This window comes from Euleptes europaea, chromosome 2, assembly GCF_029931775.1.
Source record: "Euleptes europaea isolate rEulEur1 chromosome 2, rEulEur1.hap1, whole genome shotgun sequence".
Lineage (NCBI taxonomy): Eukaryota > Metazoa > Chordata > Lepidosauria > Squamata > Sphaerodactylidae > Euleptes > Euleptes europaea.
This window is the reverse complement of record NC_079313.1, coordinates 735720-750118: the sequence shown is the minus strand read 5'-3', so window position 1 is coordinate 750118 and position 14399 is coordinate 735720. Positions and strand designations below refer to the sequence as shown.

The window sequence follows — 14399 nt, the reverse complement described above, 5'->3', positions numbered from 1 at the left end:
ATCAAAAAGTTGTGTGTTAAATAAGGACGGACCTTGCTTGTGTTTGGCCAGCCAGCAAGGCTGTCCTTCCGCTGGGTTGTTTGAATCTACAGCGAAGATCCAAAGCCAGTTTAACTGGGGGTTCCCAGGTGTGCTTTAACTGGTTATTTAAATTGAACTCCTGGGCACTTAAGAGGAGAATGGTCTGGCTGGGGCTATGGCTGCAGAGTGCTTCTCCTCCGGTTGTGATTGGTTCTGCAGGGAAGCATGTGCTCACCTGATGGCAGTAGTTTTCTTGATTCGAGTACTTTAAAAAGGTGGGGGGAGAGATAATTTTCTCCTACCATAGAATCAGAATTGGAAGGGACCACTAGGGTCATCTAGTCCAACTCCCTGCACAATGCAGGAAATTCACAACGACCTGATACCCTCCAGTGACCCCTACTCCATGCCCAGATGGCCACAAAAAAAAAAAACCTCCAGGATCCCTTGCTAGATTCTCTGGCGGGAAATACTTTAATCACTTCTTGTACTACGAAGTATTTCCTATTGTCTGTCCTGCTTCTACAGCCTATCAACTTCATTGGATGCTCTCCAGAAAAAGTTCTCTGCCACCCACCATCTCTTTTCTCAACTGAAAAGCCCCAGACTCTTTGGCCTTTCCCCTTAAATCATCTTGGTTGCACTTTATTTTTTCCACTTCTGTAATGTCCCCTTTGAGATGTAGTGGCCAGAACTACACACAGTATTCCAAATGAGACTGCACCGTAGATCTATAAGGGGGCACCGTATTATTGGCGGTTTTTATTTTTAACCCCTTTCCTAATCCTGAACATAGCCTGTCTCCATTAGCCTATACCTGAAGCTGGGATTTTTTTTTGTCCCAACATGCATTCCCTTACACTCATCAACGCTGAACTTCACCTGCTCCAGTTGCCCACTCGCCCAATTTGCAGACACGCTCCTGGAGCGCTTCACAATTGTCCTTGGGGTTCACCCTCCTGAATAAAGTTGTATCCTCTGCAAACTTGGCCACCGCACCGCTCACCTCTAGTTCCAGATCATTTATGAACAAATTAAATGGTACCGCCTCCAATGCCAATTCTCATGGGACACCACTGCTTTCTTCCACTGCAAGAGCAGTCTTTATACATACTTTTTTTTTCTGTTGTTGACTGCAAAGTTTACTCAGGGGTCTTTGGTGAGGTACCTTGTCAAAGGCCTTTTTTGACAGTTCAGGTTTATAATGTCTCCCAGGTCATCATTATCTTCAGGCTTGTTCACTTTCTCAAAGAACTCCAAAAGGTTGGTGAGGCAGGACTTCTCTTTGCAGAAGCCAGGCTGATTTCCCCTCAGCAGGCTGTGTTCCTCTATATGCTTAATAATCCTATCTTTGATTAATTTCTGTTAATTTGCCTGGGACAGAAGTTAGGCTAACTGGTCTGTAATGTCCTGGCTTGCCTCCTTTACACCTGCTACTCTTAGTAGATTAACAATCTCAAATTTCAGTTCCCAATGAACTGAATTTGTTTTTAACTCCTTTAGTAGGTCTAGAACTTAATCTTCTGTCATCTCAATTTGGCTCAGTTCTTCAGAGTCCCTTCCTGAAAAGAGCTCCTTTGCCTTCTCCCCATCTTCCTTTAGCAATCCTTTTATTCCTTGGTCATCCAACAGCCCAACGGCTTCTCTGGCTGGTTTCCTGCTCTGGCTATATTTTAAAAAGTGCTCCTTGTATAGCCGCTGTAAAAGATTGACCTTGCTTGCTGAGGCCCCGGCTAAGAACATCATATTGTGCTCCCCCCCTCCCCCGCTGACTATAAAGAGGACAAATAGAGGGATGGAGCTCTCTCTTCCTCTTCCCATTTATCCTCACAATGTCTTGCTGAGGTTTAACTAGGTTAACAGCGTAGGAGCAGCCCAAGACCAGCCCATACGCTTCATGGCAGAGTAAGGATTTGACCTGATCTCCCCAGTGGGTTAGGCGGACCTTTCAGATGCTGTACCAAATGGACTTTGTGAAAGCCAGCTCCCCCCACCCCCCCAACACAAGACATTTTCCTCGCTGGGTGTTCAAAATAGCATTTATTGGGGCAAAGCGACTCAGTCCTTCTTGGCAGCTGCCTTCCTCATGGCTGCCAAAACGTTGCTGAGTTCTTCACGCTTTCTCTTGGCCCGGATGTGAGTCCCGACCTGTGGGCAAAAAGGAAACTGCCTCAGAGCCGCAGAGGAGTTGCTGACTGAAGCTTTGGGGGGGTGGGGATGGAAAGGTGAACTGGCTGGGTGCAGGCCTGGGCTTCAGGCAGCCTGTCTCAGGACAGACCCTGGCAGGGGCTACAGCCAGTTCCCTGAAGAGGGAAAAGGGGCAGGGAGGAGAGGGGCCTCCCTTTACACTAGACTTCTTGGAGCCGAGACTCTGGGCCCCAGGGAGATCCGTGGGGTCCTGCAAGTCTCAGCTTCCCCTTCCACCTGCCCCCCCACCCCCACTCACCCTTTTCTTGATGAACTTCAGAGCTCGCTTATCTTTGGAGACTTTCAACAACTCCATTGCGCGTCTCTCATAAGGTGCAAAACCACACACTTCCCGGATCATATCCCGAACAAATTTGGTGTGTTTGGTCAGGCGCTGAGGGAGAGAACAAAAGTTTTAAAAAACAACCACCAAAGATCCTTCCTCCGGTGTTTGAGATCTTGTTATTTTATGTTAGCGGAATGCCCCCGTCCCCTTTCTGTGGGCTTCTGGCTTTAACCAAGATGGCCGAGAGAAAAGGAAAGGGGCCGACCTGTGGCAGCGAGGCTGGAAGAACCAAGCCTGGCCCCTGGCAAAGGCAGCGAGAACTCAGTGGGCAGGGAGCCCAGAGGAGGGCTGCCACAAAGCTCTGCAATTCTCTGGCCACCACCAAGACAGGATTATTTAGAAGACCCCTCAAGCCTCTGGGAACACTGGGAGCTGCAGGACCTGGAACGGTCCAAAGGCCCATAACGGTCTGTTTAAAAAGCAACTTTTTTTGGGGGAGGGAGTAAAGCTGCCTTGGGGCTCTGACAGGGAAAGTGGCCTAGAAATGTGCCCTATAAGTAGGCTAACAGATTAGGAGGAGGAATGTAAGATGGGAGGAAGGTTGTGGGTGGAGAGGAATAGAACAGAATGAAAGTGGGACAGGAGGCCTCAGCCAATGGGACACCTCTGGCAAAGCACCTTTCATGAGCAGAAAGGTTGGGGTATGGAGCGGGGGGGGGGGGTGTTCTCATGCACTTTTGGGGATCAGGCCACTAACCTGTACCCTGGGTGGTGGTGGAGGGTGAGGGTATCAGTAGTGTGCAGGAAGAAAGGTCTTCTCTGTGTCATGCCCATACTTTACAGCGGCCTGCCCTCCACCCACACGGCTGCATGAGAACAGGTGGGGCAGGAGAAGGTGTGGGGGGTGGGCTTGCCCCATTACAGTGCTTGGCCGTGCTCCTGCAATCTGGCTCCTGCAAGCCCACGCAGCCCCTCGGCTTGCCTGACCCGCTTGTGAAGTGGGAACATGCAACCCCTCAAGACTCAGACTCACCCCACGGCGTCGGCAGTGGCGTGGCTTCACCACGTTCTTGGTCACCTTGTGGCCCTTGTTGAGGCCAACGGCCATTGGGTAGCGGATTGCCATGGCTGGAGAGAGAGAAAGAGAGAGTAATTAGGGGACGTGGGGGAAATAAATGTTTTTCGAAAAGACCAGACCAATGTCAAGTAAGCCAACCCTCCACCTCCCGACTCTGGGCAGAGAAGAAGAGCTGGCTTTTATATAAGGGAGAACCAAAACGGCTCACAATCACCTTCCCTTCCCCTCCCCACAACAGACACCCTGTGAGGTAGGTGGGGCTGAGAGAGCTCTAAGAGAGCTGTGACTAGCCCAAGGGCACCCAGCTGGCTTCATGTGGAGGAGCGGGGAATCCAACCCAGTTCTCCAGATTAGCCTCTGCCGCTCATGTAGAGGAGTGGGGAATCAAGCCTGGTTCTCCACCGCTCTTAACCACTATACCACGCTGGTGTGAGAACTGCGTGTGAGACGGGAGGACACACAGACTTCCAGAGGGGGCCAACACAGGACTAGAACAGAAAGTAGGACCGTTCCAAAAGTCACACACCCCTTTTCTTTCTCTCCTTGTACTAGTCTGAAAGTGTTTATTCAGATGCAAGCACTGGGACTGGCTGTATGCGTTGCAATTCCAGGGACAGGGGGAAAGCAGGCGTCCTCATATGATGCTGGGATTTCTGGGAACGTACTCGGGGGCAAGGAGCCTTCCCCCGAAGCGAGAGGTTCATGGCGCCAGAGGAAAGCACGGCTGCTAACTGAACAGACTCACAGCAACCCATCACATACACAGGAAAACACACAATCCTTAGTGACCTCTGACTTATAGGGGAGACCCCAAGGAGCTGCTTAGAAGCATGATCCTGTCAAAGTTAAACATAGGGCTGTATGGGTTAAGAGTGCCGGACAGGGATCCCAGAAGCCCAGGTTTGCAGCCCCATCTTACCACGACACTCTTGGGCTAGCCCGCCCCCCTCGGCATAATCTACTCCCCTAGTGGTGGTGGCAGTTAGGATAAAATGGAGAACGTTTTAGTTAGCTTTAGATCCCCACTGGTGAGAAAAGCAGGGTATGAATATCTAAATACATGTAAACAAAAACAGGTTAATTGCTTCTGTGTTCTAATTGACACTGGAAAAAGATCAGGATTATTGTGGCCTTTTAATGTTTTCCCAAGGAGAGTGGCCATTTACATCTCTAGTACCATTCAGGGTTCTTACAGTGAAATCCTATGGAGTCACCTATGGAATTCTTCCTATGGAGTTAGAGCAGTTCCTCAGTGGAGCAGGTGGTGAGCGCTCCTTCCTGGGAGGTTTTTAAGCAGAGGCTAGATGGCCATCTGTCAGCAAGGCTGATTCTATGACCTTAGGCAGATCATGCGAGGGAGGGCACCTTGGCCATCTTCTGGCATGGAGTAGGGGGTCACTGTGTGTGTGTGTGTTGGGGGGAGGTAGTTGTGAATTTCCTGCCTTGTGCAGGGAATGGACTAGATGACCCTGGTGGTCCCTTCCCACTCCATGATTCTACCCCAGTCTAAGCCCACTGAAATGAATGGGCTTAAACCGGAATAACTCTCTTTAGGATGGCACTGCTAGCGTCCTCATTAGGGGCGCAAGTCTTCTGGAACTCAGCAGGGTTTACTTCCGAGTAGCCTCACCTACGACCACACACCCCGTGCCCTGCTCTGTTCCCATTTAACAACGGCGGACTGGGGGCTTCGTTTATACTTCTACCCCGCCTTCCTCTCCAACAAGGGTCCGAAGCAGTTCGCACCCACTCCCCTCTCCTCCATTTGACCCTCACCAGGACCCAGCGAGGGGGGTGGGGGGTCGCTAGGCTGAGTGGGTGTGATGGAACCCGGGACCTCCTGCAGACCGGGCAGGAACTGCCCCACTGAGCCACGACCCCTCCCCAATACACACAGCTGGGAGGCTGGGGCAGAAGCTGAAAGATCCCCCCCGCCCCCCACCCCGAAGACGCCTCCAGCGGAACGGGTTGGGGGGTTATTAAAGTTCTCCCAAGGGGGGCCCAGGCCCACCCAGGAGGCCCACCCGCGGCTGCCGGCCGTGGCGAGGAAAGCGAGCCTCCACATCCAGAGGCAGCCGGTGCCTGAAGGCCAGCGCTGGAGGGGAGGAGGGGGGCAATGACAAGGGGACCCCCGCCCGCACCGCCCCCCGCCCGTCGGCCCCCCTCCCGCGGACCCCCGGCGGGCGGATGGACGCGGATGCTCCGCCGCCCACCCCGCAGCGCTCACCTGCCGCAGCTGAACGAGCGACCAGGCCGCGCCGGAAGAGGAAGCGGGAGGGGGAGCTGCGCGCGCAGCTCAGCGGAGCGCACGGCCGGGCGGCGTGTGGGCGGGACGAGAGGAACCATAGAGCCGAACCGGAAGGCGGAAGTTCTCGACCCGGAAGCGGAGGCGTAGTCGGTGGAGGGGGGCGCGCGATGGCGGCCGGGCAGGGCGCGGCGCCGGTCCCGCGGGCGGAGCTGAAGCTGGTGCGGCTGCTGAGCCGCTGCGAGGTGCTGGCGGCGGACCGGCGGGGCGCGGGCGAGTGGCGCCTGGGGAAGGTGAGCGGCGAGGAGAGGAGCTGCCGGGACCGGAGGCCTCTGGAGCCAAGGCTTGGAACCTCCCCCCCTCCCCATTTGCCTACTTTTTGGGGACGGGGGCATGGACTGTGGTTAGAATCGTAGAACCATAAGAATGGGAAGGAACCACCAGGGCCATCGAGTCCAACCCCCTGCACAATGCAGGGAATTCACAACTACCTCCCCCCTCCACACGCCAGTGGCCCCTATTCCATGCCCAGAAGATGCCCAAGATGCCCCCCTCCCTCTCATGATCTGCCTGAGGTCACAGAATCAGCACTGCTGACAGGTGGCCATCCAGCCTCTGCTTAAAACCCTCCAGGGAAGGAGAGCCCACCACCTCCCGAGGAAGCCTGTTCCACTGAGAAGCCGCTCTAGCTGTTAGAAAATTCTTCCTAATGTCTAGACGGAAACTCTTTTGATTTAATTTCCATCCATTGGTTCTGGTCCGACCTTCTGGGGCATTTCCCAGCGCAGCGTCCCTGTGCAGGGGGGAAAGCTGCATCCAAGGCATGCCAGGGCAGAAGTTGCGGAGAAGTTAGATGCACGGGCCCCCACCTGGAGGGGAAGAAGAAAAATGTGTTTTTATATGCCAACTTTCTCTCCCACTTAAGGCACAATCAAACCGGCTTACAATCACCTTCCCCTTCCCACAACAGACACCCTGTGAGGTAGGTGGGGCTGAGAGAGCTGTGACAAGCCCAAGGTCACATAGCTGGCTTCATGTGGAAGAGTGGGGAATCAAACCTGGTTCTCCAGATCAGAGTCCACTGCTCCAAACCACCACTCTTAACCACTACCCCACGCTGGAAGAGGTGGCAAGTTGCATCTTACAAAACAGCACTTCCCTTGAGATGGTTATGATAGATCGGGGTGGGGAACGTCAGGCCCGGAGGCCATTTAAGGCCCGCAAAATCATTTGGTCTGGCCCTTCATGGGTCCTGGCAGATATCTAGCTCAGAAGGATCAAAGACTGGCGATCCGCCCCCTCCCGTGGACAGGAATAGCCTCTATTCAAGGCAGATGTGAGTTTGTCGAGAAAAGGAACCTTTTTTTCCCCTTGCAGAAGAGTCGTTAGCTATGGGGCTGCTAGGACCGCCCAAGAAACATGTTAACCCTTTCCCACCCGGGCCATGGAGAAACGTATTGGTCGGCTAATTTTAAAGTTGATAATTTTGTATGGCCCGCGAATGATGTTATAAATATCCAAATGTCTCTTGGTGGAAAAAAGGTTCTCCACCCCTGTGATAGATAAATAGCTGGGGGCTTACAGCATTTTATTTTAAAGAGGCCGTGATGGCAACTTTAAGCTCCAAGACCATTTCTGTGTTGGCCCTTAAGGGAACACCTTCCCCAGCTGATATTTGGGTACACACGTATCTCCCAGATGTTTGGCAAAGCTTGGATTATCTCCAGCTCCCCACACCCCATTTTTTTAGGAATTGGTTTCTTGCTTTGGTATCTTCCAATGCTGTTTTTTGTGTTTGTTGTTACTGTTTGAGTATAATGCTGGTGTAGCCACCAGTGGGCATCCACTCATTGCCTTTCAAAATCTTCTATTAAAAAGAAAGACCTTCCAGGGGCTAACTCGGTGCAGGTGCACCTAGATCAAAGAATAGAGATCTTTGGTGCCAAGAGAGGCTCCAACCATGCTGCACCCAAGGCTACAGTCCTGTGCATGCTTACTGGGAAGTAAATGCCATCGGGCACAATGAGGCTCACTCCTGAGTAGGCATACTGCCAGCGTGTCAGTGCCTGGAGAAGCTGACGCACTTGTGGAATGGGCTGCCAGAGGGTGGGTTGGGATGGCTGCTAGCTGAGCTGGCTTTTTCTAAAAACAAGGCAGACCAATTCACGGGCCTGCTAAAGGCCCTGATGCTGGGGAGAAGGGGCAAGAGAAGGCGCCTGCCCTTGTGCGGCACTTGTCTGCTTCTGGCAGGCAGCCACTGAAGAGAGAATGATGGACGAGAGTGAGACACTTATTGTGATGTCAAGGACTGGGGGCTGTCTTGGGGGGCTTTCCGCCTTGTGGCTGTAACAGAGAGCCCTGCTGAGGCCTGCTGTGTGAGGTCAACGCTCGTTTCCCACGTGAGGAGGGCAGGTGCCCTGCTGTTTCCCAGAGAGGTGACTGCGAACAGGCACGCCGAAGGTGAGCGGCTCTGCTCTGTTGCCAGGGCTGCTGGAGCAGAGGGTGGATTCCCAACCTTGGCGCTTAGACCATGGACTGCAGCCCTGAGCAGTGATGGGCGCATGAAGCGTGGATCCTTTATCCCTTCCTCTTTAGACCCCTGTGCGTCTCCTGTTGTGGCATTTGGCCTCCTGCCCCCCTGTCTCTTTCCTTGGAGACATGTCGATTCCTGCTCTGGGTGGGAGTGGGGCTGCTATAGTCAGATGCGCCTGCAGGCAATGCAAGAGCCCCCAGGATTTGGGCTGGGGTCCATTAGTTCCTAGAATGCCATCTGGTCTCTTTTATCCTCCCTGCCCCTCTGGGAAGGTAAGGCTCAGCTGATCACCAAAACCGCTTGTTCATCTGAATCCAAACCAAACTGTGATGTTCCCTGGCTGATGGAGGGGCCTCTGCCACAGGCAACCAAATCTCTCTCTTCTGTTTCTCTCCAGTATGTGGCTGCTCTGGAAGAGATGCTCTTAGAGCTGAAGAAGCACTCCAGGTAAGCAGGCAGGGGAGGGGTTGGTGCTGGCCTGTTGAGCAGGGCTCGGTTGGAGCTGCTTGTGAGTGAAGGGGAAGGGGGCCAAAGACCTTGGGGGGAGTGATGTCTTGGGTAGACCCCACAAGCCTCACTGTAAACTTTTCTCTGCAGCATTTATAAGTACTCCCACCAATGCAAGGAACAGTCCTCTCTTTCTAAGGGTTATTTCAAACTGGTTTGTGCCAAAACCGCTTGCAGTTTGAAACAGACGTGTTGCCTCTGCAAAGGCCAGGGTGCCAGGAGTGAGAGAGACCTGACGGTGCATCAGCCAGAAAAGGGCACGTGCTCTGAGCATTCGACTTGGGCTGCCTTTGTCTTGACTGGGTGCTTTGAGAGAACTTCCTGGCAGAGCAAAGCAGGAGCCCCTAGAACGGCTCACTCTTTGCCGGGAGAGAATGTTGCCCTGTGCCATGGCCACTTTGGCTGTGGGCAGGAGGCCTGTGAACTGCAGCTTTATTGGCCTGTGCCCCCCTCCCCCGTTTGAAGAGGGCAGCGGGGAAGTCCTGTTGGCTGGCTTTCTTGCACGGTGACTTGTTCTAAATGGTCTCTTTCAGCAAGCCAGCCCCTGAGGTGCTGAACGAATATTCTCGCAAGGTGGACTTCTTGAAAGGAATGCTGGAAGCAGAGAAGCTGGTGAGGGTCCTCCTGCCCTCCTTGGCCATGGGGAGGCCACAGCCTCTTCTTCTGCCCTCCCCTCATTTGCTCTGCCTTCTCTCTCCCCCCCAGCCGTCTTCATCGGAAAAGGCGCTTGCTAACCAGTTCCTGGCCCCCGGGCGGACCCCCACCACCACCAAGGAACGGATCCCGGCCACGCAGACAGTGCACCTGCAGGCCCAGGCCCGCTACACCCGGGAAATGAGGAGCGAGCTGCTGGGTACAGTATGTCTGCGTGCCACCCCCATTCCCCAAAGGGGCCACCCCCCACCCCCTTTCCCCGAGGGTGGCTTGAACTGATTCCCAGTGGCACAGCTGGGCTTTCCAGGCGAGCCCTAGTGGCCGGGCCTGTGGTGGGGACGGAAGATGGCAGGCATGGCACTGCTCCTCCGCCTTGCCAGCCTGGGGAGGCTGGCACGAGCATGCTGGCTCACTGCTGCTGAGGGAGGGTGCTGCGAACACTCTCTTTTCTCTTCCTCCCCGTATTCTGCCTCCCCAGGAGTCCTTGTGTGTTACGGGTGAGTGTGCCCTTACCCCGGTCCTCATGCATGAGAATTCTGGAGGGGACTTAAAACAGGCCCTCTCCAGCTGCCCGTCAAACCCCCCATCCTGTCCAAGGAGTTCACTGTCCAGCAGCCAGTGTTGGGGTGTGTGTGTGGCTGCCCCCAACCCTCCCATGCCTCTTCTGTGCCTGCACAGCTTTGTGGGCATGCACCCGCAAGTGCTGGGTTGCCGCTCCCTTTCGTTCTTGCCCTCAGAAGGCGGTTTCTCTCTCCTGCCACGACCGCAGCCTTCCTGCAGAAGAGTTTGCATCAGGAAGGGAGCAAGCTGCTGACAGCCATGTTTTCTTTCTCTCTAGATTTGGAAGAGACAAACTTGAGGAAGCGCACGTGAGTCTTATGGGATGCCCTGGAATGTTGATATCTTTGCCCCGGGGAGGGGTAGAGTGACCCCATCCTGTGCTGCCTACAAGTCCTATGACCTGCTGTCAGCCCCAGGATGGGAAAAGTTTGGGACTTTACAGGGTAAGAAAGAAATGAGCAAGTGGGAAGAGAGAACTTTCTGTCTAGTAATTCTGTAACTTGGTGGGACCCCAAAAAGAGTTAAAGGTATAATTTAAATGGGGATCTCTCTGCCATAGCATGCAGTGGTAGCTGTTAACTTAAGATGGGTTCAAAAGATTAGGCAATTCCACGGTCCACCAACAACTGTTAGCCACGGTGGCTGAGTGAAGCCTTCATATTGAACACATGAAGCTGCCTTCTATGGAATCAGACCCCCCCTCGGTCCATCAAGGTCAGTCTTGCCTCCTGTGACTGGCAGCGGCTCTCCAAAGTCTCAGGCGGAGGTATTTCACATCACATGCTACCTGGTTCTTTTAGCTGGAGATGCCAGGGATTGAACCTGGGACCTTCTAGATGCCAAGCAGAGGCTCTGCCACTGTGTCACATCCCCTCCCAAGTATACCTTTGAATATCAAGTGCTGGGTGGGGTGGAGAGGAGGGCAAAACCAGGGAGAGGCTTTGGCTCGTGTTCCTTGCTTCTGGCCTGGTGTGAGCATCTGGTTGGCCTCTGTTGGACACAGGATGCTGGACTTTTGTGGCCTGATCCAGTGGGGCTTTCCTTGTGTTCACTGTCCACTTACGGAGATGAGGGCTTGAGAGAGATGGAGGGGCTTCTGTCATTGGGGCTGGGCTATGAAGAAGGCAGAAAAATGGGGAGGGGCTTTTTTGCTGCCAGCATGGTGTAGTGGTTAAGAGCAGCGGATTCTAATCTGGAGAACCGGGTTTGAGTCCCAGCTCCTCCACATGAGCGGCGGACTCTAGTCTGGTGAACCGGGTTCGTTTCCCTGCCCCTCCACATGAAGCCTGCTGGGTGACCCTGGGCCAGTCACAGCTCTCTCCAAACTCTCTCAGCCCCACCTACCTCACAAGGTGTCTGTGGTGGGGAAGGGAAGGGAAGGAGATTGTAAGCCGCTTTGAGACTCCTTAAAGGTAGAGAAAAGTGGGGTATAAAAACCAGCTCTTCTTCTTCTGCTGCTTCTCCTGCAGTACACCTGAGAGCACGGGGTGGGGTGGGGGGCCTTGAATAAGCCTGGCAAGATGGTCAGTGCAACACTCAAATGCAGGTGGTCCCTGCTCTCTTGCAGCTGTGCCAAATCTGTGGGACATGCACAATGAGTGTGCCAGTAGCCAGGTAGCTTCCTAGAGGCACCTGGTTGGCCACTGTGTGAACAGACTGCTGGACTTGATGGGCCCTGGTCTGATCCATCAGGGCTTTTCTTATGTTCTTATGGAGGACGGGGCTAACCATGGCTACTAATCAAAATGGATACTAGTCATGATGCAGACCTATTCTCTCCAGGATCAGGGGAGCATGCCTATAATATTAGGTGCTGTGGAACACAGGCAGGATGGTGCTGCTGCAATCGTCTTGCTTGTGGGCTTCCTGGAGGCACCAGGTTGGCCACTGTGTGAACAGACTGCTGGACTTGATGGGCCAGGGTCTGATCCAGCAGGGCCTTTTTTATGTTCTTATGTTCTAAGGAAGAGATGTCAACCCAGCGGGGGTGGGTGTGAGCAGGAGGGATGTGATTTGCTGGCAGCACAGAAAGTTTCCTGAGCAATGTCGGACCCACCCTAGCCGGCTGAGGCCTGAGACTGCTCAGTAGGACCAGAGTGAAGCAGGGCCCATCCTTAAGGGTGGCTTTGATGGCAGAGCGGGGGTGGGGGCTGCTGCTTCCTGGAAGTCTTTGGCTGGAGCCTCTCTTGGTGGCTGCTTCAAGCAGCACCAATCCAGTGTCAAATGGCTCAAGCCCTGAGAAAAGTCTCGGCGACCCGGCTGCCTCTTGTGACAAAGGGGTTCGCTCTTTCCATGGTGCTCCGCAGGGGCCTCCTGCCAGAGGAGAGGCAGTCGGCCGCTGACCTGGACGCGGTCCTGCAACGCCACCACAGCATGCAAGAGAAGCTGGCGGAGGAGATGCTGCACCTGGCACGCAACCTCAAGAACAACACTCTGGTGGCTCAGAATGTGATCAAGCAAGACAATCAGGTACTTCTCTGCTGCTGCTGCTGACACAAAACACCTGGCCCCAGCACTCAAGTGGGAAGGGGCCCCCACAGTGCTCCCAAGGGCCTTCCCACCCGCCCTCCTCCTGAGGGCTTTGTGCCCTCTGGGAGAGTTCTGCTGCTGCTGATTTCCTCCCCCACCCCCACGTGCACATTTCCTTGGTTCTCAGCGCCTCGCCCTCCTTGTTTTTGCTAGACGTTGTCTCATTCGCTCAAGCTGGCCGATCAGAACTTTGAGAAGCTGAAGGACGAATCGGACCGCCTGGAGCAGCACGCCAAGAAATCGGTCAACTGGCTCCTCTGGCTCGTGCTGATCGTCGTCTGCTTCATTTTCATCAGCATGATCTTGTTCATCCGGATCTTCCCAAAGTTGAGGTGACTTCAGCCTTGGGCCCCCCGTGCTCCTCTCCCTGGCAGAGCCCGAGCTCCCGGGACGTCTGGAGGAAGGCGGCTTAGTTCCAGCCAGGTGGCAGAACTTAAGTCGGAGGACAAAGAGAAATTTTGGTGGTTGTGCGTTCGTTTGGGATGCAGCCTGCTTCCAGGGGGGTTGTGCTGGTGAGGGTCTTCCCCGTCCTCGAATGGAGAGGCACTGCGATGACTCAGACGATGGAGCACCTCTCTGTGCAGCGACAATTTTCATCTTGTAGAAAAACAGGTTGTCAGTCTAGGCAGGGGGTTTTTCTCCCTCGCGCTGCAGTTTTCTCTGTGACTTGAATGCTTCAGCACAGAAGAGCCCCCCTCAGCCCCCTTTGCTCTGCCTGCAGCCTGAAGTGGTACAGCCCAGGCAGAGGGGAAGGCACGGCGTCTGCCGCTGCCTGTATGAACAGGGCTTGTCGAGGAGAGGTGGGGCGGGGGGCGGTGTGAGGCAGGGAGAAGAGCCTCTGGGTTTTGTCCTTCTGTTTTCTTTTAAAAAACAAACCAAACAGGTTGAAGGGGGGGGGGAAGTGCAGTATAATAGCATTTAGAAACCAATAAGCTCAATGCAAAAGAAATATACTGTGCTGTATATAACCAAACGGCCCTAAAGAATCCTAACAAGAATGCTCCCATTGTCAGTCGTGGTCGAAACACATTTCAGTGAACTGTTCTCCTTGCTGGCCCTTCTGTTTTTGGGGCTGGTGGCTGATTACAGGCTTCTGTTTTTCCCCTCTGCAATCTTGTTTTCTTTTGTGGGACTCTGTAGGGGGCAGGAAGGAAAGGCCTCCACCAGTTGCTCAAGAGAGCTGGCATCTGTGCTGCAACCCTGCTGCTGAAACGGTGGGAGGTGGGCTTCCCCAGCAACTGCTCCTCCTCCCCCCCCCCCCGCCACGTGTGCAGTGAAGAGACTGGAAGGCCTCCTAGTAGCTGGGCCAGGCAGCCTCAGCGAGCTCCGGCTGAACTGCGGTGGCCGGCGGAGTTAATGTTTGGTGAAATTGGAAGTGATTTCCGTCACGAGGCGCCGTGTTTGCTGCTGTTTGGCGCCTCCCCTTTGCAGTAACCTTGGAGGGCCGGGGTCTGGCGGGCGGTTAATCATCTATAGAAAGCAGCCCTTTCCCCCCCAGCTGGGCCTCACTGTCCTCCTGACCCACAGGCACTTGGCGCGAGCAGGCTGCGAGGGCAGCGGCCCCCTCCAGGGGTCAGTGCCTTGCCCTTCCTCCGTCATGCATGCCTGCAGCAGCAGTCGAAAGCAGCGGGGGCCGCCTGGCTGCAGCACCTGCGGCTTCTCTGGAACTGATCAGCTGGCCACAGAGGAGGGCAGAACAGAGTCACGACAGCCTGTCGATTGCTCTCCAGTGTGACCTGCCTGCAGCTCAGCTCCTGGGCGGAGGGGGGCGCGGCTGTCCCTTGCCCCGGACCTCTTG

General features: G+C 54.5%; 2 protein-coding genes across 2 annotated transcripts; one reads left to right on the top strand and one right to left on the bottom strand.

The window, feature by feature from the left end:
* Positions 1–2042: 2042 nt before the first annotated feature.
* RPL36 (ribosomal protein L36) lies at positions 2043–3622 on the bottom strand. Its single transcript, XM_056844986.1, has 3 exons — positions 3528–3622; positions 2468–2602; positions 2043–2169 (listed from the first exon to the last, which is right to left on the bottom strand). The coding sequence occupies exons 1-3, from the start codon at positions 3618–3620 to the stop codon at positions 2080–2082; spliced, it is 318 nt and encodes a 105-aa protein (XP_056700964.1). The 5' UTR covers positions 3621–3622; the 3' UTR covers positions 2043–2079.
* Positions 3623–5987: 2365 nt separating this feature from the next.
* On the top strand, positions 5988–12937 carry USE1 (unconventional SNARE in the ER 1). Its single transcript, XM_056867572.1, has 7 exons — positions 5988–6110; positions 8748–8797; positions 9391–9469; positions 9563–9710; positions 10350–10380; positions 12379–12541; positions 12755–12937. The coding sequence occupies exons 1-7, from the start codon at positions 5988–5990 to the stop codon at positions 12935–12937; spliced, it is 777 nt and encodes a 258-aa protein (XP_056723550.1).
* Positions 12938–14399: the final 1462 nt, after the last annotated feature.